The sequence below is a fragment of the Mesoplodon mirus genome, assembly GCF_964341445.2.
Source record: "Mesoplodon mirus genome assembly, chromosome: 8".
NCBI classification, from domain to species: domain Eukaryota; kingdom Metazoa; phylum Chordata; class Mammalia; order Artiodactyla; family Ziphiidae; genus Mesoplodon; species Mesoplodon mirus.
The window spans coordinates 29,328,825-29,351,575 of NC_138984.1; the positions used below are offsets into that span (position 1 = coordinate 29,328,825).

General features: G+C 40.7%; 1 protein-coding gene across 4 annotated transcripts in view; it reads left to right on the top strand.

The window, feature by feature from the left end:
* Positions 1 to 22,751, top strand: part of KLF7 (KLF transcription factor 7) — a 456,278-nt gene that overhangs the window by 139,424 nt on the left and 294,103 nt on the right. For all 4 annotated transcript variants that reach the window (XR_014294812.1, XR_014294813.1, XM_082629926.1 and 1 more), the window contains exon 3: positions 6,200 to 6,321. Coding sequence is in view for 2 of the 4 variants with exons in the window: in XM_082629926.1 (XP_082486052.1) it covers positions 6,200 to 6,321 (122 nt within the window). In the remaining 2 variants the exon portion in view is untranslated. The remainder of the gene's footprint in view (positions 1 to 6,199; positions 6,322 to 22,751) is intronic.

The window sequence follows — 22,751 nt, forward strand, 5'->3', positions numbered from 1 at the left end:
GAGATATCTATATCAGAGTTGGGGTGTCAAAGGATTCCTGGGGGATAAGCTCGAACTGATATTGGAGGATGAGTGAGAGTTACTAGATGCTGGTGGGGCTGAGGGCATCCCAGACATCACAAATGCAGAAGCATGGGAGACACCAAGCAGCTCAGGATAGCAGAAATGAAATGTACATGAGAGAGAGGTGGGAGATGATAATAGAAAAGTAAGCAGAGACTAGAGACTTTGTGTGTTAAGCTTCAGAATTTGAACTCTGGCTGCAGTGGGGTACCACTGAAGGACTTTAAAACAGAACAGTGACCATTTATTTAAACCTCCCAAGACATATATTTTTTTTTTCAAGCCAGGACCACATTTGGGGCTAGTTATAAATGCATGGCAAATAAAGAAATGAGCAATTACTCCCATCTGTAGGGTGTTATAGGGAAAACCTTTACTATCTATGAGGCTCTGATCAACAGGACTCCCAAGGAGTGATTGGGTCATTGTTCTCCTGGGGCTTAACCAAAGGCCTTGGGCAGAAAGACAGCACTTTGAGAGAAGGAGGCTTTGTACCAGGGGGTGGGTACTGATTCAAATTCATGTGTGTTGAGTCCCAACTGGGGCCTTGACATTGATCTTCTGTACTCCTGGATCTGAAATAAATTCAGAAATATAGTCCTTTGGAATGAAAGCTAAAATGAGGGTGGGAGAGAAAGGGGAAATACAGAAAAGAATTAGCCTTACTTTAGTGACAAATTCCCAGCAGGGTATTCTTTTAAGTAGCATGTATTCTGTTCTATTCCATTAATTTTAAAAGGAGGACCACTAGAAATGACTTATCTGAGTAACCCAAAAGATTCAGATCAGCTAGTCAACTAATGGGACCCAGGTCACCTTTTACATGAATGATGCATGAGCAGATGATAGATACAAAGAGCTTTGCTAAGTCTGCTGATGTTTAGTGTCTAAGAAACTGAAGGGTTTCAGTCAAATGAATAAAGATTCCTCCAGTATAGTGACTTCCTGTGCTTTGGAAGATTAACTAGGGTATGCTTTTGCTAACAGTTTATTTTTCTGCTTTGACAAGGAGGAAAAATAAAGAAAAAGAAAGGGTGATATGTACACATATTCGAAAGATAGGGGATTTATAGAACTGCATTGTTTTACTGTTTCTGAATGACCCCTTTTTAATGTAAAAGAGACCTGTGACCTTATTTGCATTTCAAATATTCCTGGAGTGGAATAGTGAAGATCAATGAATTGATTGTCAGAGAAACAGCATGAATGACAAATTTCTTAGTAAAGAGAAAAGAAATACAAAGGAGGAGGATAGTAATGTCTTCCTAATTCAGAAGTAATGGAACAAAAGTCTCAGTTCTATTCTTGGTCTCATTTTTCTAAAATTCAAATAATCTGCGAGGATAGGAAGAAAAATGCTGACCTGAAACGTGCAGTTAAATATTTTCTCAGTGCATAATTATGGGACTAACATGAATATGGCCTAACGTGTTTTGGGGGTGGGCTGCATTTACCTTGTCTGGGGGATATTTTGAGATGCAACACAAAGTAATAGAAAATGGGTTGTATTTGGAAGCTGAAAGCCACCTTTCCAGAAACCCTTTCCTCCCTCAACCATTCAAGGCCAGGGGGTGGGCTTCTTTTCAGAGTGAAAAATCTTTTCAGAGTAGTGTAAACATTTATATATTCAGAGGAAGTCTCACTCCATAAAGTAGGTTGTATACTAGTCCAATAAAATAATCACTTCAGCATGTAATTGTCCCAAATCTGGACAGTTTACAAATATTCATCTTTAACAATCACCGACTGGGCTAGGGCATCTTGAATAGCGTCACCTGTGGGATATCAGTAGTCCTGTCTAGGTGGAGCTGCAGTAAGGTCGGTACAGCTCCTTTTCATGGCCCTTCTCCATTTCGGGGCAAGGATCTGGTCTGTAGACCTTCCCTTCAGTTCATTACATCTCATTTCCCACTTTGTCTGAATGGAGGGAGCCTGAGATAAGGATTTACCCTAATTCATGGGCAGGCATAATGGTTTGCAGGTTGGGTAGGGACTTGGCAAGAAGAACAAGAGACTGTTTGTTGACTTAGAGGCTTGGGGAATAGAAATACGGTTAGAAATCTCAGAATGAGCCCAGAGTTAGATAATTGGTGTGTCCTATGTGGATGCTCATTGTAATGAGTTGAGTTGTGTCCTCCCAAAAGATAAGTCCAAGTCCTGACTTCTAGTAACTGTGAATATGACCTTATTTGGAAATAGGGTCTTTGCAGATGTATTTAAGTTAAGAATCTCAAGATGAAGTCATCCTGAATTTAGCGGACAGGCCCTAAATCCAATGACTGGTGTCCTTATAAGAGAAAAGGAGATTTGAGACACAGAGCCCACAGGGGAGAAGGCCATGTGAAGACAAGGGCAGAGACTGGAGTTATGCCGCCATAAGCCAAGCAATACCTGGAACCACCAGAAGCTGGAAAAGTCAAAGAACCTTTGGAGAGAGCATGACCTTACTGACATCTTGATTTTAGGCATCTCTAGAAAAGGTCTCCACAGTCTCTGAAACTGTGTGAGAATAAATTTCTGTTGTTTTAAGCCACCAAGTTTGTCATAAGCTGTTACAGCAGTCCCAGAAACCTAATGTACTCATGAAAACAGCAGTACTCTGGAGATTCTAATTACAACCTCACACCATTGGGTGAAAAGGCCAAAGGGGGGCTATGGTGTTGCTGGGTTGACTGATCCTGACACTAGAAAAGAAATGGGATGACTACTACAGTGGGAGAGAGAGGAGGGTGGACACCCAGTGTCAAAAGTTAACTGAAGACTTAATCATCCTGTACAAACAGGACCACCAACGACTCCAATCCCTCAGGAGGAAATCCCTGGGTCACTCAGTGAGGTCAAAACCCCCTAATTGAGGTTCTGTGTGAAGGCAGAGGAACCTTAGAATGGGTAGGGAATCCATAAATACCACCTATTGATTCATGACCAGCTACAGTTTTTTGATTGGGATAAACATGTATTTTTATACTTTAGTTTTCTTCCTCCTTCCCTCTTCCTTCTTTTCTGTTTTCTCCAGTAGGTTTATAGGGTGAATTGGTGGGAGTTAGCTTAACACTTTGGTTTAGAGGCTACTGAATGCCAGGAGAAGGTCCTGATGGAACTAGTGTAAGAATGAACACTCAGAGATCTTGCACTTGCAGCTGCGTGCAGGACCTGATGAGACCCTGGATCTTTGGATGCTCTTCATACTGTGGGCATTAGGTGATACTTCCTTGAATATATGAGGGATAGTTTTATTATGTTAAGGAGCAATATTTTTAAAAGCAGATGCATGGGGAGAAAGATGTATGTTGATATTGAAAAGTTTAAAAAGTGGACATTTGTCAACTCTTTTGACACCCAGCATCTGAAGTCACTGTCTCTGTGTGGGAGATTCACTATCTTGTGAGTCTTGGGGGAGACTGAGCCTGCTTCCTACAGTAAAAAAGCCAAGCAGTTCCTAGCCTCCCTTGCAGATAGGGCGCAGGCACATGACCTGGGCTCCATCAATCAGATTTACCCACCCAGAGTTGGAAACTAGAGCTAGAAGGTGAGATGAAGCAAGAATCACAGCCACCCGCTGGCAGCAGCTGTCCCCCTATCCAGTTTTGAGAGGCAGTGTGGTAAGTTTCTAGTGCTCTTATCAGGGTCCTGTGCTAGTGGCTTGGAGATGTAAGCTTTGGTGTCTATGTTTAGCGGTGTCTTCCCAGGGCTAACTCTGCTGCCTGAGTTCTTGCCTGACCCCCAGCCTGGCCTTCTGGTCCTTCTGGTTATTCTGTGAGCCACACAGTATCTTATTAAGTTCTTTTTCTGTTTAAGTAACCCAAGGTTGGTTTCCTTGCCTGGAGGAATCTGACCTATATGGTACACCAGTAGGGCTCTAATTATCCTTTAAAAACACATCTTTTTATTTTACACATACCAAAGATTATATACATGCAAGTTATAAAATATAATATCTATTCAAGGTAAGACCTAGAACATCACCCTCCTTCACAGGATATAACTGCTATCCTGAATTTTGTGTTTATTACTCCTTTGCTTCTTAAAAAATTAGTTTTATCACCTATTCAGGTATGTCTAAACAATATAGTCTTTAGCATTGCTTATTTCTGAGCTTTATTAAATAGCAGCAGTTTTGTAATTAGTCTTCTGGGACTGCCAATTGTTTTTTTTTAACTCAACACTAGTTCATATATCTAGGTAGTAAGAGAATGATATTAGTGATATGTTTACTTTTTGACTTTTAAAATATCATATATTGAGGTAGATAATTTTATGTGTTACACATTCTTCACTAGAATTGCTTATAAAAAAAAATCTGATAGACCTGGAGAAGAACTACACATTGCAGGGAATGCCTTATGTATTTTTTTCCCCACGAGCAGCAAGGAAAGAACAGGTATATGGGACTACTGTGTCATCCAGGTTTCCAGAAGGGCTGTAACTGGCTGGTGGAGCAGAAGTCTTGGTGGTGACACATTCAAGAAGGGCCTGTGGGTGGGGGATGGTGACAGTGGAGATAGCACTGTATTAGCAAGGGTGGATGAGAGACCAAAAAGCCATGGTTTGCATGCTCCTGTGCACATGCGCTCACATGCATATGTGTGTAGGAATTTGTGAAAGCAAGAGGCTCTGGAGAAATTTTAGGTTGTATGATATCTGGAGAGAAGAGGAAAGGGATTTCTAAAAAGTGTTTTTGTAAGACAAAAATATAATTTTCTCTAATACTCTTCAAAAGACAAAAGCAAAATTTTGGTTGCCTTTTAAAATTTTTAATGAACTTCATTTTTTAGAATAGTTTCAGATTTACAGAAAAACTGAGACAAGGGTATGGAGAGTTCCCATATACCTGTACTCAGTTTCCCCTGTTATTAACGTCTTACATTAGTATAGTACGTTCATTACAATTAATGAACCAATATTGATACATCATTATTAACTAAAGCCCGTAGTTTATTCATATTTCCTTAGTTTTTACCTAATGTCCTTTTTCCGTTGCAGGATCCCATCCAGGATACTACATTCATTTAACTGTCATGTCTCCTTAGGCTCCTTTTGGCTGTGGCAGTTTCTCAGGCTTTCCTTGTTTTTGGCATCCTTGCCAGTTTTGAGGGGTACTAGGCAGGTATTCTGCAGGATGTGCCTCTATTTGTCTCCTGTTTTTCTTATGATTAGACCAGGTTATAGGGAGGAAGACCAAAGAGGTAAAGTGCCAGTTTCCTTGTATCATATCAAGGGCACATACTATCAATGAATTGCCTTGTACAGTCATTTTGTTTCTTGGACTTTTAAAAAAAATGCAGCTTCATGTAATAGCTGGAACTGAAGGACCACAGGATTTATTCTGGTGGCAATTGAATATAGAAGAAACACCTGCTTATTAAAAAAAACAACAACATGAGAATATTATATATGGCTTCTAATGAAGACTGTTACGGTACAGAAGCTGCTGTTGAGTGTTGTACATTATATTCCTTAACTCCAGCTCTCTCTCCTTCCCTGGGCCTCTGTGCTCCTGTGGGAGGGATGGGTCTTGGGTAGCTGGTCTTGGCTGGTGCCTGTTTAGTATGTTAATTTCCTTGCTTTGCTGTCATTTTCATTTGTAGTATAACATTAGCAAGAGGTAACTCTAGATCTGGCCTCTCCTTTTCACCTCAACAGCTCCCCATCCCCTATTCAAATCTATCTTGCCTATCTAGATGGCTAGGGAGAGGGAGTTTTTTGTTTGCTTATTTTCTGAACACTTTTGGAGCTCTCCTTATAGACTCCTGGAGCCCCTAATTTGTACATATCTTAGGGATGGGAAGTACTACCATACAGAATGTCATACTAGACACTTTTATGTCACATACAACATACATAATGTTCTGTTAGAATTTGCAAAGTGCTTTTGCATATGTAAGGTTTCTACTCCCACAATCGATTCGTGAGGTAGGTAAACCATGTATTATTGTCTTGCCTTTGTAGGAAGTAGATGGGTAAGGAGTTTAGGTAACTTGCCCAAGATGACACAACAAGTAAATGATGAGGACAGGACCCCATACAAGGCCTGCTGGCTGCAAGTTATTACCCCAGTGTATCAGTTTGTTAGAGCTGCTGTAACAAAGTACCACAAACTAAGTGGCTTAAATAACAGAAATTTATTGTCTCACAGGTCTGGAGGCTAAAACCCAAGATCAAGATGTCGGCAAGGCCATACTTCCTCTGAAGGAGCCAAGGAAGGATCTGTTCCAGGCCTTTCTCCCAGCTTCTGGTAGTTCCTTAGCTTTTGGCAGGGTAACTCCAATCTCCTCATGGTATTCTCCCTGTGTGTGTGTCTGTCTCTTGCATTCCTCCTTTAACTGTTAAGCCACACTGCCTCTCTCATTGTCCCTCATTCGTTTTATCCACACCTCGCTGTTTGGTTTCTATCAGAGGTCTAGCATGGAGTTTGGAAGCATCTCTAATTTCAGGATCTCAAGACTGTCTCTCCTGTGAGTAGAGAGAGGTTATTCTTTGCACCCAGTGCCCCTACAAAAGGTGCAGGCAGCCTGAACAGCCCTGACTGTCTTCCTTTTAAAATGCCGGAACCATTAAGTACAGTAAATTTGTTCTACTAGAAAGGGTGGGTTGTAGTCAGCAGGAGTAAAAGCCATGCCACTTATTGGTCTAAAAAGGTATTTAGCAGCTACAAATAACCTCCTGGATTAATGGAATCAACAGTCTTTAGGTCTCCACATGTAAAGGGACCATTTATTCGACATCCATTCATTTATTCAACAAGCCGCGGTGCCGGTTTGGGTCGAGCTAACTCTGAATTGAGGCCGCTGTCCTTCCTCTTAAGGCTTTCTTCAATAATTATTCTGTTATTGACACATCACTGACCCAGGCATGACTAATGGGTTAGTATTACTGAGAGATGCAGCTAAATAAAGGTCACCTCAGGGTGGGCTGGCGGGGGGAGTCGAGCTGACATTTCCATGGTGCAGTGGTGGAGCAAATGGAGATTTTAAGGGGGCAGATCCCACTCAGTCTTTACAGGAGACTACAGTGCCATTACAATGCTGCGTAATCAAATTTCTTCCTTTTCTGCAATCTTTGTTCCACTTATTAATTAAGTAAAATGACACAAGAGGGTGAGCGCTGGCAGCCTGTGGCACACTTTGGTGTATTGTTAGGACAGCGGTGCAGCCTTGATTACAGTCAGTGTGAACAGTAGCAGGTTACTTATTGGGCAATAAGACTGACCCAGGAGTGTCTTTATAGGAGTTGAAAGAGGAATTTTCAGATAAAAGAGAAAAAAATGGGTTTTTTTAATGAAATTTAGAAAATGGGGTCAGAGTATAATTTATGGACTAAATCTTGCCCTCTGGCATCTGCCAAAATAGAAAGACAAGGAGGAGGAGAGAAGCCAGAGCTTGGCAAATTTCTCATTAGCTCTATCTCTCCTTTTCCTATCCATCTGTAACCCCGCATCAATGGATTGCCTACATTCTTAGGCAAGGTTTGCTATCATCTCCTCAGGATGCCTTTTTTTCTTTTAAATACTGGAGGGCTTCCCTGTAAAAAACTCTAGCTGATTGCTTTTCTCCATCATCAGTTTTCCTACGTGTAAAATGGGCAGGTGAGTCCTTGACACAGTATTGCCTCACAGAGAATTCGGGAGACACAATGAGTATAAAGCTCTTTGTGTTCTGTGCCAGAAGACACACTGGAAACGTTCATCAGTCAGCGTAGATCGGAGCTGTGCCCACTGAAAAGATGCAACAAGTGTTTTCTGAATGAACAGATGAACCCGAAAAGGCCTTTTCTGTTTGCTCGCTGTGGTGGACCTGAGGATGTGCTGCTCAGTCTTATGGTCCGATGCCCTCAGCTGCTGGGGTGCTGCAGGCAGCCAGCCCCTTCCAGGTTCTCTCCGGTGAGGAGAGAGGCCTTGTACAAGGCCACGCCCCCTTCCTGGGGCAGCTGCATCCGAAGACTGACTGATGAAGAGGTCCGGAGCTTTGGCCCCCTCACCCAAATGGAACAGCATTGAGAGGTGGGTCCATCTTCAGAAATCCCCGGGAGTTAGGCTGAGGTGTCCATCGAAACTGCACTGCAGCCCGACTTCTCCCTCTGCCCAATTTTGCTTCCTTCTCTTCCCTTCCCTGCCATAGGCGTTGGATCCCAAGAGCACCCCCTAAAAATGTCCTGCACACGAATCTCTGTCTCAGAGTCTTCTTCCTGGGACACCCAAGCTGCAACATTCATGAAATTATGTAGTATTATAAATGCAAAAAGATTTGGGGGCTGACGGAATAGGGTGAATAAGACATGTGCTACTCATTGCTGCTGAGGGAACTCTTGTTTGTGATGAGAACTTTTATGTGGAATCTGCAGGCTGGAACACAGCAAATTCCGCCAGAGCCTCACCCCACCCTGTGCCTGCTTTAATCTGGTATCTAATGGCTACAGCCCCTTGGAGCCAAACTCTTTTTTTGATTCTCTCCCTTTTAAGGCTGGAACATGTGGGACCTGGTTTACTGGAAACATGACAACATTATACAGCAGATGTTAATGAAGAATGGGCACATGAGGTTAATAGTACTTTTTGACTGGCTTATTGCATTTTGAAGAGAACATTGAAGCTATTAAAATGTGTAATTGGGAAACAGAACCTATGATGCCATCTACATATTTCTGTGACCCGTGTTTAAAGGGTTTCATTCAGTTCTCTAATAAGTGAAGGGAACAATTTTGACAGTGCCTGCTTTTTATTGTCTTCCCCATTTTTCTTTTTCCAAGGCTGAGGATATAACACAGACCTTCTATGCATCCTGAATCTATGTTTATTTGCTCTTGTCATTTGCTTGGCTCTATTGTTAAGAGAAGAAAACATGAGAGAAGAAAAGTTATGATCCTTAGAGGCTTTTCTAATGAACTGTTTGAAGGAGACTTTTAAAAAATGCCTAAGTGGGAGGTTATTTGTATGCCTAATTTCGTTTTTATGTTACACTTACTTTTAAGTGTAATTTACCAAGGCTTAACACTTGTATTCTTTCAGGGGCATTATAAAGAGCATTGCACATTTATTACAGCCCTTTAAATGGCTGTGTTTTATTTCCATATGCTTTTAAATGGTTATTGAGTGGATTTGGTGCTCTTCCTGTAGTTAAAGTGCATTTTTTTTTATTGTACATGAATGGTAAATAATTGATACCTGCCATATGCTTCTCTCTCCCTTTCTGAGCTCCCCTTTCCCTTTCCCTTTCCCTCTTCATTCTCTTCCCGTCTCTGTTCCTATTGGTTTCTGCCCTTATCATGCTCTTTATCCTTTCCGCTCCTCTCTCTGCAGGTCTCCACTGCTTTCAACACCATTTTCCTTACCGCTCAATGTGCTCATTTGAGAGGGGTTTTTACGTGAATTCTTGAGACCATTGCATTACTCAGTGGGGATGAAGGAGGGGGTAAGGGCGTACAGGTTTTTATTAGGTGATGCTCAGATCAAGAATTTAAAATAAGAGGGTGATTTTAGAGAACATTTCTTGAATATTTTTTTCTTCAGATTGAAAATTGATACAGGGCTAATTGTTGTTGCCTCTGCTTCTCTGACTAACCAGTGACAACCTCCAGAAGCTTGGAATTAAGGAAGATGTGGCCAAGTGTCTGAGATCATTCTTAGCAGGCAAAGCTTCTCAAGCTGAACAGTTTGGAAGAATCTCTCATTAGGGAAAGAAGAGGATAGATACTTCAAGACAAAATTTAAAGAATGTTCAGTTGGATGAATTTTTTTTTTTTTTTTTTTTTTTCGGTACGCAGGCCTCTCACTGTTGTGGCCTCTTCTGTTGCGGAGCACAGGCTCTGGACGCGCAGGCTCAGCGGCCACGGCTCACGGGCCCACCCGCTTCACGGCATGTGGGATCTTCCCGGACTGGGGCCCGAACCCGTGTCCCCTGCATCAGCAGGTGGACTCTCAACCACTGTGCCACCAGGGAAACCCTGGATGAATTTTTTTGGGGGGAAATTCCTACTATACTGAAGCCACAAAACTATAAAAACTTTGATTTCTTTGCTTTTAAATCCCCAGAAGGCAAAAACAAAAACCCAATTATAGATGTGACAGCCCACAAACACTAGAGGAGTTTTTCATTTTGAAATTTTAGAAAGTAGTTGAAAATTCATATGGAAATGTAAGGAACCTAGAATAATCAAAATAATCTTGGAAAAAAAGAACAAAGTTGGAGGACTCATATTCTCAATTTCAAAACTTAATAATACAAGGCAACATTAATCAAGATAGTATGGTACCGGGATAAGGACAGACATATTGATCAATGGAACAGAAATGAGAGCCCAGAAGTAAACCTACATATCTATGGTCAACTGGGTTTTGAAAAAAAAATACCAACATCATTCAACAGATAAAGAATAGACTTTTCAACAAATGGCACTGGTACAAATGGACAGCCACATGCAAAATAATGAAGTTGGATCTCTACCTTACACCTGTACAAAAATTAACTCAAAATGGATCAAAGGCCTAAATGTAAAGCTAAAACTATAAGGCTCTTAGTGGAAAACATAGGAGTAAATCTTTGTGACTTTGGATTTGGCAATGGATTCTTAGATATGACACCAAAAGTACAAGCAACAAAATGAAAAAAATAGATAAATTGGAATTCTCTAACATTAAAAACTTTTTTTCTTCAAACTACACTATCAAGAAAGTGAAATGACAACCTGCAGAATGGGTGAAAATATTTCCAAATCATAAATCTGATAAGAATACTTAGAATATATATTCAGAATATTTAAAGAATTATAGTTCAATAATAGCCAGATTTTAAAATGGGCAAATGATTTGAGTAAACATCGTTCCAAAGAAAATAATCAGAAGACCAACAAGCTTAAGAAAAGATGCTAAACATCATTAGCTATCAGGGAAATGCAAATCAAAACCACCATGAGATACCACTTCACATCTGCTATGTTAAAAAAGACAGACAATAACAAGTGTTGTCAGATGTGAAGAAATTGGAATCCTTATACAAGGCTGGTGGGAATGTAAAATGTTACAGTCATTTTGGAAAAGAGTCTAGTGGTGCCTCAAAAGATTAAACATAGAGATACCATATGGAGTAGAACCCAGCAATTCCACTTCTAGGTATTTGGTTGGCCCAAAAGTTCATTCGGGGTTTTCCATAAGGTGTAATGGAAAAACCCGAATGAACTTTTGGGTCAACTCAATATACACTCAAGACAAATGAAAACATATGCCCACACAAAAATTTGTACATGAAATGTTCATAGTAGCATTAACTGTAATAACTAAAAGGTAGAAATACACCACATGTCTATCAACTGATGAATGAATGAATAAAATGTGTTCTATCTATACAATGGAATGTTATCTGACCATTAAAAGAAACGAAGTACCGATACATGCTACAGCATGGATGAGCTTTGAAAACATTATGCTAAGTGAGAGAAGCCAGACACAGAAGTCCATCTATTGTATGGTTTCATTTATATGACATCATCAAGAGAGGCAGAAAGTAGAGACAGAAGTTTGCCTAACGCTGGAGGAGAATGGACGGGAGCATTGTGGGGTGATAGCTAAGGGCTATGGGGCTTCTTTTTGGGGTGACAAAATGTGCTAAGATTGAGTGTGATGATTACATAACTCTGTGAATACACCAAAAACCACTGAGTTATACACTTTAAATATTTGAATTGCGTGGCCTTTGTCTCAGTATAGATGCTACCCACAAAAACTATAATCTCCAATAAATTAAATAAAAAGGAGTTGGAGCATTTTGAAGTTGTGGAAGGTGACCCTTCCCCCAAAGCAAGGCTGCCACTCCTTTGTATAATAACTTCTAAGACTCAAGACACACTGGGTGTAAGTAAGCGATTATTCCTGTTTTACAGATGCAACAATTGAGACTCAGAGGGTTAATGACTTGCCTCAAAGTCATACAGGTGGTAGTGATGGGGAACCTAGATCTCTCACAGCCTCTCAGTGCAGGATTCTGTCATTACACCAGCTCTGCTCAGACTTTCCTTCTCACAGTCCTTTGGAGGCAGCAGAAATACGAAGCAAAGCTGCCTTTGCTTGTTTTCTTACATTGTTGTTATTAACTAGCCCAAGCCTATTCTTTTTTTGTGTGTGTGTGGTACGCGGGCCTCTCACTGTTGTGGCCTCTCCCGTTGCGGAGCACAGGCTCCGGACGCGCAGGTTCAGCGGCCATGGCTCACAGGCCCAGCCGCTCCGCGGCATGTGGGATCTTCCCAGACCGGGGCATGAACCCGTGTCCCCTGCATCGGCAGGCGGACTCTCAACCACTGCAGCCACCAGGGGAGCCCCCCAAGCCTATTCTTAATGCACAACTCTCAAGTCCTTTTTGGTATATGGCAGGAGGCTTGAAGAAGCTTGAGGTGGGTCAGTTAGTTATTTCCTCACAACCTTTCAATAAGGTAAAGGCTGATCTCAAGACAAATTCTGCCTCATATATGAACATTAAATAGTCACATAAGCAGGCAGGCATAAAGTAGCTCATACGACCTGCTCTGCAAACATGATGCCATCCCAGGGCTCTGTCCTTTTGGCTGTGTTCATCCCCACTTGCATGAAAGGTCCACTGAGGCAGATATGGTGTTATTCCAGAGGCAGGATTCTGTTCCCCTACAGTTTAGGCAACAGAAATCCTTCTGGCTAATGGCTGGACCTGGGACCATTCAGAGATCAAGACCGGGCATCATTTCAAAGAGACAGGCTACAGATCCGGCTAGATTCTGATAGCCAAACAAGGATGTGGAGAGCCTTTTAAATATTTTAGCTAATCTATACATCTTGAATACATTTAATTTTACCAATAAAGCACATTTTTAACACTTTGAACCTCAGGTTTCACCTCTGTAAATTGAGGTATTTAAGGAGTAGTGTTACAAATATTTGGAAACTTCTGTGATACACGAACTAAAAAGCCATTAATTTACTTAATAAATCACCATTTTAAATAATTCTAAAATTCGCTCTGCTAATTAGGAAAACCTTGGGTACTGATTGAGATACAGAAGAGAGAAGCATTTGTCGTAGCTGCTTCTAGAGCAGTCATTTCAAATGTGATGCTAACTGGGCACCCCAGGAGTATAGATTTTCCATTAAGGCAGCTGACTGCCCCTGGAGTGAGAGCCTAAACTAACTAGCATATGCAGAACGTCTCAGTCTAGGCTGAAATATTTCAAATTAAATTATAATTAATAAATACATTAATAAATATGCAACGAAACTCCAAGCAATGTACTAGGGCTGCCACTTGCTTTACATATTTTAATTACATATTGTGATGCTTATATCCTCAGGCTGTTAGCAAATGACACAATTTTTCTTTTTAAAAATTCTTTAATTTTTATACAATTTTTAAATGTTACTTTCCATTTAAAGTTATTACAAAATATTGGCATCTTCTCCATGTTGTGCATACATCCTTGAGCCTGCCTTACACCCAACAGTTTGTACCTCCTAATCCCCCACCCCGATATTGCCCTTCCCCCCTCCACTGGTAACCATAGTCTCTATATCTGTGAGTCTGCTTCTTTTTTGTTATATTCACTAGTTTGTTGTATTTTTTAGATTCCACATATAAGTGATATCATACAGTATTTGTCTTTCTCTGTCTGACTCATTTCACTTAGCATAATGCCCTCCAAATCCATCCATGTTGCTGCAAATGGCAATATTTCATTCTTTTTTATGGATGAACACATCTTCTTTATCCATTCATCTGTTGATAGACACTTAGGTTGTTTCCATGTCTTGACAACTGTAAATAATGCTGCTATGAACATTGGGGTGCATGTATCTTTTCAAATTAGTGTTTTTGGTTTTTTTTGGATATATGCCCAGGGGTGGAATTGCTGGGTCATGTGGTAGTTCTATTTTTAGTTTTTTGAGAAACCTCCATGTTGTTTTCCACAGTGGCTGCACCAGTCTACGTTACCACTAACAGTGCACGAGGGTTCCCTTTTCTTTTCATCCTCCCCAACATTTGTTATTTGTAGACTTTTTGATGATGGCCATTCTGACAGGTGTGAGGAGATTTCTCATTGTGGTTTTGATTTGCACTTCCCTGATGATTAGCAATGTTGAACATCTTTTCATGTGCCTGTCGGCCTGTATGTCTTCTTTGGAAAAATGTCTATTCAGGTCCGCTCATTTTTAAAATCGGGTTGTTTTTTCGATATTGAGTTGTATGAGCTGTTTATATATTTTGGATATTAACTCCTTATTGGTCATATCATTTGCAAATATTTTTTCCCATTCGGTAGGTTGTCTTTTCATTTTATTGATGGTTTCCTTTGCTGTTCAAAACCTTTTGAGTTTAATTAGGTCCCATTTGTTTATTTTTGCTTTTATTTCCTTTACTTTAGGAGATGGAGCCAAAAAAATATGGCTTTGATTTATGTCAAAGAGTTTCTGCCTATGTTTTCCTCTGGGAGTTTTATAATATCCAGTCTTACATTTAGGTCTTTAAGCAGATGACAGAATTTTTCAAATCAAATAGAGAGAAAATGGATAGAAGAGGAAGACATAGAGAATCTATAGAAAGAAAAAAACATCAGAGGCAGAGAAAACTAGAAACTGAGGAAGAAACAGAGTGGTATATTTAAGATTCAGAGACTCAGAGAGAGGCACAGAGAGAAGCAGAGACTGAGAATCAAAATAGTCAGGCATCCTTGGGTTGCTCATTTTCTAATTTCCATGTGGTTCCTTTAAAGACCTCCTTTTCACTGCCAAGAGTCACAAGTCTGTCTCATCAAAACTATCCCCAGCCTGGCTGAAGGGATAAACAGAGGTCAATAGAAATATCTTCTGAGAACCCCCATGTTCATTGCAGCAGTATTTATAATAGACAGGACATGGAAACAACCTGTGTCCATCAATGGGTGAATGAATAAAGATAGGTGATATATATATATATATATATACATATATATATATATATATATATATACATAAACTTCAGGAAAGAAGGAAATTCTGCCATTTGTGATAACATGGATGGACCTTGAGGGCATTATGCTAAGTGAAATGTCACACAGAGAAAGACAAACACTGTATGATCTTACTTACATGTAGAAAAAAACTGAATTCATAGAAACAGAGAATACATTGGTGGTTGCCCGAGGTGGAGGATAGGAAGTGGGGGAAATGGGGGAAGGTGGTCAAAAGGTACAAACCTCCACTTATAAGATAAACAAGTTCTGGTGATGTAATGTACAGCATGGTGATTAGAGTTAACAATACTGTATCATATATTTGGAAGTTGCTAATAGAGTAGATCTTAAAAACTCTCATCATGAGAAAAAAAACTGTTACTGTGTGAGGTGATGGATGTTAATTAAACTTACTGGGATAATCATTTTGCAACATATACATATATCAAATTATCATATTGTACAGTAATGTGATTAATACAATGTTATATGTCAATTATACCTTAATAAAATTGGAAAAAAGTGAGAAATATTTCCTGAGAGCATAAATCTAAGCTCACTCTCCCTTCCTGAGTCTGGCAGGGTGCTTCTGTGCTGTTAGGAACATGGGTAAGATCCTTCCTAGAGGAGGATGGCAGTGCTGCAGCTACACACAAACTGCGGGAAATCCAGAGGGCTCTTTCACATAGGTGGAGTGAATGACTGACTGTGGACAATGATATGGGAGCTTCAGAAAATGATCTCCTTGACTCACTATTTCTATTCATTGCCTGACTTGGCTTTGCCACTTAACGTGGTGTTGGACAAATTACTCAGCCTTTCTGGATCTCAGATTCCACCTTCATAAATTGAGGACTAATGCCATAAGTATATACAATATGTACTGTAAATACTTTTTTTTTTCCTTAATTCATTCTCTTTTTTTGTGTGTGTAACAGCTTTTCTTTTTTTTCATTAAGAATATCTTTTAAAAATGTCAGTGGTTCTGGGAGAGTTTTTCTCAAATACCCATCAAAGTGCCCCTAATGGAGAATAAAAATAAACATTTACACCTCTGAGATCTGGGGAAGGATTTGGAAGCTTTGCCTCAAGCTCAAAATTTATTTGCAGTTTTAAGATTTATTTTATTTTAAAAGTCCATGAATTTTGCATTTTACTCCAAGTTTGCACACTACTCTAGTTTGTAATGTTCTTAAGAAAAAAAAAAAAAAAAGCATTTCCCCTATTATTGGCACTCCAGGAAAATGTACCATGTTTATCCTGCAGCTTCTTGTTCTCCTGGCATGTGGCCATATACCCCTCAGAGTTTGTAATCCCTGGCTTGAGCAGGGTGGCCTTACGTATCAGCTAACATGCTGGCAAATAAAGCTACAAAGGAAATAGGACACCCAAAGATGATTCCAGTTTTGTCTTGAGGCCATTGGGTCTGGTATTCATATCTAGGCTACTCTAAATCTTTAGCTAGAAACTATGGTGATTTTATTCTCAGACTGAGGCAAAAAGATGATAAGAGGAGTAGTGGGTTAAAGAATGAATTTAGGGGTTTTCTGATCTTATCATCATCCTAAGAATTTAGCTTTAGATTTGAGGTCTTCTAGGCCATGTAAAGAATGCCAAGGGATTCTAGTCCTCTCAAAGAAGATCTTTATCAGAGTCAGTCATCCTGGGCCCCATGAGAGAGGATGAGAATTTGAAATGGTATGTGAACCTGAAATATCCTTTCAGGTAATATTTATAGTTTTGGGGGCCCTGAAGTTCTCAAGGTCCTCTTGGTTTCAAGGTGCAAGTGTTACTTTATGATGGCCGTGCTAGCTAGAAGGCATCATCGTCTTCTGCAGCCACTAAATTAAAGAGCCTGCTGTCATGAAAAGGTACTAAGAGGTTAAATGTTCCTTGGAAGAGGATCTTCTTAGAGTCATCTCTCAACAAGTTGTCTTCAGCTGCACAGATTGTCTCAATCATTACTAACAGATGCATCTTCAGCAAGACACTTTTGCAAGCTCAGGCAGAAAAGAACTCATGCTTTTCTGAAATCTTCCCCATGGCTCATATTAAAACTAGCCAGGAGAAGAGACATAGCAAAGTTTAGTAGGGACAGTTCCCTGGAGGAGAAAATGATGGGGATAATGAGACAAATATTCTTAAGGCATCCTGGGGTTTCTGAAATAAGCAGACTCTGGTCCACTGAAATAGCTGGTGGAGAAATGGCTTTGTTATACATAATTTTAGAAAATGTATTCTGTTGTTATATTTGAAATACACTTGAAATTTCCTAAAGGGGTTCTAGTCACTTTTAAAAGTATCATTGCCAGGAGTAGCCAACTGAATAGCAATCAAATTTGCCTTGCTGATGTAGGTGGGGTAACATTATAACTTCCTTTGTGGGTAAAATTCACCTGGGCTTCAGAAATGGCCAGATTGAGCAATGTTCATGTTTGGAACCGGAGCAGCTTGCAAGGGTAGGGATATGGAGAGGCAAAGAGGGGTAACTCCCAATTCCTCTCCAAGCTTGGTTCTCTTTAAGAAGTAAGAATGCAGGTTTGGGGAAAAGGTGTTGGGTCAGCTATCCTGTTTGGGAACCACACTACTCCTACTGTAGTCTAACTGTAATCAAGAAGGAAGCAGATATGGAGTGTGTGTGTGTGTGTGTGTGTGTGTGTGTGTGTGTGTGAGTGTGAGAGAGAGAGAGAGAGAGAGAGAGAGAGAGAGAGAGACTGACTTTCTGGTTAAGGTGAGATAAGCCCTCCATTTAATGGCCTAAAAGCTATTGGAACAGGCCTGTTAGCTCCAGGTAAATGTTACCAAAGGCTCCACAAGTCAGTACAAGGTCCAGGCATGAAGAAAGGAACTTTTATCTATTCCAAATCACATTATAGAGCCTTGTTTAGTGCATCTTTCCAATGGCATTGTAGACAGCTATGACCCCAGATCCATAATGGGGAGGTGGAGGAGCGTCTTCTGTGTGCTCACCAGGGAAGCCCTTCTATGCATTACTTCCATATATGTTGACCATCTTCCTATAGGCCAGGTCTTGGCACTGAGGAGATGAAGTCAAGTGAATCTGGACACAAGTCGAGTGTGGGGAGCTTTTGGTCTATGGTAAAGGATTCATGTAGAGGCATTATCGAGGGCTAGAGGCATATATAGAGGCGCTGTAGTGTAGTGGTTAAGCTGACAGGCTTCGGAAGTTAGGCTGCCTGGGTTAAGGTGCTACCGTTGCCACTAACTAGTAGTTCAAGCTCACTGAATCTCAATTTTATCATTTGTAAAATGGGATAGGTCCTACTATATATGTATAGGATGTATATATGGTTAGGTCCTACTAAAGGACTATTTTGACTATAAATGAGCTGATATATGGAAAGTGCCTGATTCATAATAAACATTCAATAAATGGAACAATATGATGATTATATATAAATACATAATGTTATTATTGTCATCCAGGGAGAAAATTATGTCAGGAGACCTGTGGTGATCCCCAAATTTGGGAATAATGCCATAACATAGCTTTGGAGGCAAAATTTTCTTTACTTCCTAAAAGTTACTACTTTGGGGAGGAAGAAGCAACTAGGCCTCAGTGAGATATTCTAGTTTCACAAACCAACTCTCCACCCTAGAAAGTGGAACGCTGAATTAGTGCTCAGCCAATGCTTCTTGCCACGGACTTTTGGAGTTAGACAGGAATAGGCAAAATTAGGACTATTAAACTTCGGAGATCGTTGAAGTTCTGTAAGATAGCAAAACCAGTACGAGAACGCCCATTTGCTCAGGGAACGAGAGTCGGGGGAGCACCCAAACAACTGTCCTGTGATGAACTTAGAAATTCTGGTTCTGCCCAACTCTACCAAGTGAGGTGAGAACCCACAGGGGTTTCAGGAGCTGAGCTGGGGTTGGGAGTTGTTGGCTGGCCCAAACCCAAGACCCAGTTAGGCTATGACTGCCTGGCATTTTGTAGATGCTTCCCATTTTTCTGAACTAGGTGTTTATTTTCCCGTCTGATTTTGAGTGACTATAACTGGACACTGTCACACATCTGTGAAGGGTCGAGTAAGTTCAAGGTGAAGTAGACGTGCAGACCCAGCTTACCTTCAGCGCTCTAGCCTCCTTTTTCTGCACATTTTTCTCCCCTTTGCTGAGCACTCCCTTCTTAAAGGGCTCCTCACCCTTTCCTATCTCTGCTGTTCCCTTCATCAATTTCTGCTTCTGCAAAGGATTTGATATGTCATTTATATTTCATAATGAATTTAAGCCAACATGTTACTTCCCTCAGAAGTAATTTCCCCTTAGCCTCAGATATATGTGGCAGCTGAATTCATCTTTGTGTCGGCTTTGACTTCGCTCCTATGCTTGTTGCAGCATGAAAGCAGCTTCGAGGGCTCTACTGTAGATTTCAGTGTGATACAGCATGGAAGAAATTTTGGTTTCAGAAGGAGTTTTAATTCACCGATTTTACCTTGATCAAACAAAATGTTATCTGTACCAGGAAAAGGAACCATGTTTGTAGGCAAATCACTCTATTGGAAACTGAATATAAAAGCAGAGGGAGGAGAATAAAGAGAAGAGAGAAGAGAAGGAAGGGAAGGAGGAGAAAAAATGAAGGGAAAGGAAGAGAAATAGAGAAAGCATCACCATCTCCTCCTGGCTGAGAACAAAGAACCTAAGTGACAATACTGACACATGGTGCCTGGAATAGTCAGAGCTTGATGGTGTAAACAGGAGCCACAGGGAACTGCACTGATTTTTACAAATCTTTTCTCCTTTTCTTTACTTTACAAATCTTTGTCTATGAAAGGACTTCAAAAGAAGCTTACCACTTTTCTCATTTCTTACTTTTTTACTCAAAATTTGCTTGCTTAAAACACACATCTTTACACAAAAGAACAAGAACGAGAACAACAACACACATAGGCTCCATTTTAGGACTTTGCTATGACTTCCTATCCTTGTTAGATTTTTTTTCCCACTCTGCTCATGACCTAGTCCTTTCTCTTGCTAATTGATTTCTTTGGAGATTTTAAAGGCCAAAGTTTATTATATTATTACCTTTAAAACTGTACATTAAAAAATAGAACAGAGAATATTCTAAGGAATGAGCCAGGTGCTGTACAAAACCCAGAAATTGTTTCAGTTTCTACCAACAGGATTTAAAATTTTGCTTTTGAACAGAGATAAAACTAAGGGGAGAAAAGAAGATCATCAAAGCAAAGGGAAATAAGTCTGAAGTATCCAAAAGTATTATGTTAGCTTTTCTTTTTTAACAGATTAAAATAATCTCAATAACCCCCGAAACACAGCAGCTTTATATATAATTTATATATAGGATGTGTTGGAAATGATATATCAGCTTAAAAATGTTTTTCTTTAAAAATAGCTTTTTTTAGACTTACAATGTCAAACTGATGATGTTATAGCTGTAGGGGGAATATGTAGCTTGAGGAAACATGGTACCTGAATTACAAGTTAAAATTAAAATTTTGAAATAATGGCTTTCATTCAGCCTGATACAGTGTATGTATGCTCTGATGGCATAGATCCCACTAATACAAGTCACGTGTTCTAATCCATTTGTCCAGTGAATGATTTCACCTTTCTGCTATGTGCCACTACTCTAAGGGCTGAAAGAATTGGGATTTCTCCCAGCAAAATGTGGGTCCCCAGGGCTCCATCTGTCTGCCACTCTCAGACTGTGTTAGTGGTAACCTTCCCCTCTCCCCAGCACTCTGACACAGATTTTTTAAGATGCATGACTAAACACTGTTACAGAGAGCACGAGGATAAAAACTGTGTAACAACTATAGCCATTTGCTGCATGTTTCCTACGTGCCCAAGTGCAGTACCTGGTGCTTTCTTCATTCTTCATTATCCCTCAAGTCTGGTAAGACGAACATCTTTAGCCGCACTTCTGGTTTGTGGAAGACGAAGGTTCTTTCCTGGTTAGGCCCCAAGTTGATACTTTTCCCCATCAGCAGGGTCTTTCCATGCTTTGGCGAAGGTGTTGCTCATGGTCAAGCTCACAGCGGGTAGGTAGGATAGGGAACTGTCATTGACCCTCCGGAGTTGGTCCCCAACAAGGGTCCTCCTGCCCTGTGTCCTTGGAGTCAACAGAACCAGACTGAACGTCCCTCAGAAGTAAAGGAAAGTTTTATTCTTGGATCAGAGAATAGATAGATGAGAGCTTGTGCTCTATAGCACAGGCTCTCCCCACTAGGCCAGGGGCAGGGCTGCTTTACAGGAATCTTACACTAAGGGGAGGGGGCGGAGCTTTCTTGTGTCTGGCACAGGTGTGTTGCTCAGGGCTTTGGATCACAGTGCCAGGGGCATTGTGTCTGCTCACAGCCCGCTGCCGCCATCTTGAATTGCAGTGCCGTTCCCAGCGCTTCTGCACACGCCCTGAGCTGAGGTGTGGGTGCAGCCATTTCACGCTAGGAACTGGTCTGAAGGGCTGGTGTGAGGCCTCTGCAGGCGGCCGCAAATGAGCAAGTGAAACTAGTCCAAGCACAAAGGCAAAAACATGTTAGACTTTATTTTATTACCCAGCTTCTATTTTTAATTCCCAGGAATTGTTCATTGGCTTTGCTGGTGACCATGAGAAGGATGCTAGCTCAGCCAGAGCCAGAGTGTTAGAATCCTGCAAAGCAGTGGTGGATGGCTGGCCCCGGTCACATGACTAACTCCCCAACAATTCAGTCCACCTGCAGATAGTACCGTGCGGTTTCTTATAGTTGAGATTTCAGCCGGGAAAACAAATGGAGAACAGAACACCTATGCTGTTTTTGTCATGTTGTGATGTGCCTTGTGCATGAGCATCCTCATCCACTTTCTCATCTTTTTTTTTGTATTATTATTATTTTTATTTTTGGCTGCATTGGGTCTTTGTTGCTGTGCGTGGGCTTTCTCTAGTTGTGTTCTCTAGTTGCGGCCAGCAGGGGCTACTCTTTGTTGCGCTGCGCGGGCTTCTCATTGCCATGGCTTCTCTTGTTGCAGAGCACGGTCTATAGGCATGCGGACTTCAGTAGTTGTGGCTCGCAGGCTCTAGAGCACAGTCTCAGTAGTTGTGGCGCACGGGCTTAGTTGCTCCGTGGCATGTGGGATCTTCCTGGTCCAGGGCTCGAACCCATGTCCCCTGCATTGGCAGGTGGATTCTCAACCACTGTGCCACCAGGGAAGCCCCACTTTCTCATCTTGAGGCACTTGTTGCCACTTGTAAGACAGACTTCGAGGCAGTGCCTGGAATGGTGATAAGTGTGGGGTCTGAAGCTAGACACTTGGATTTGAACCTCAGCTTGACTACTTATGAAACGCATGACCTTGGGCAGATCACTCAACTTCTCTGGGTCTGAGGAGCTTCCTCTACAAAATGAGGGTTAAACAAGACACATAATATATGCAAAATGCTTAATGTAGTGCCTGGCACTTGGTAAGCATTCAGGAAAAGCTACTCATGATTATTATTCTGATCCTCAGTCCGGGAGCTGTAAGTAGTGTGTGCTACATGAACTAATGCTTCTGAATGCAGATTATTAGCCTTGTTAATCACGTCGGAAATACACAATGTCCTGCTTATTTTCTTTTTATAGATACACAGTTTGTGATGGTCCTACCCTTTGTTTATCTTTTCTTTCTTATACTTTTTAATGCTCTCTTAACATATGGGTATTAGGCAATTTTGTGTAATAATAAAAATAACTAAAATAACTATAAATACATAACAAAATATAGAATATATAACATAAAAATGTAAATAA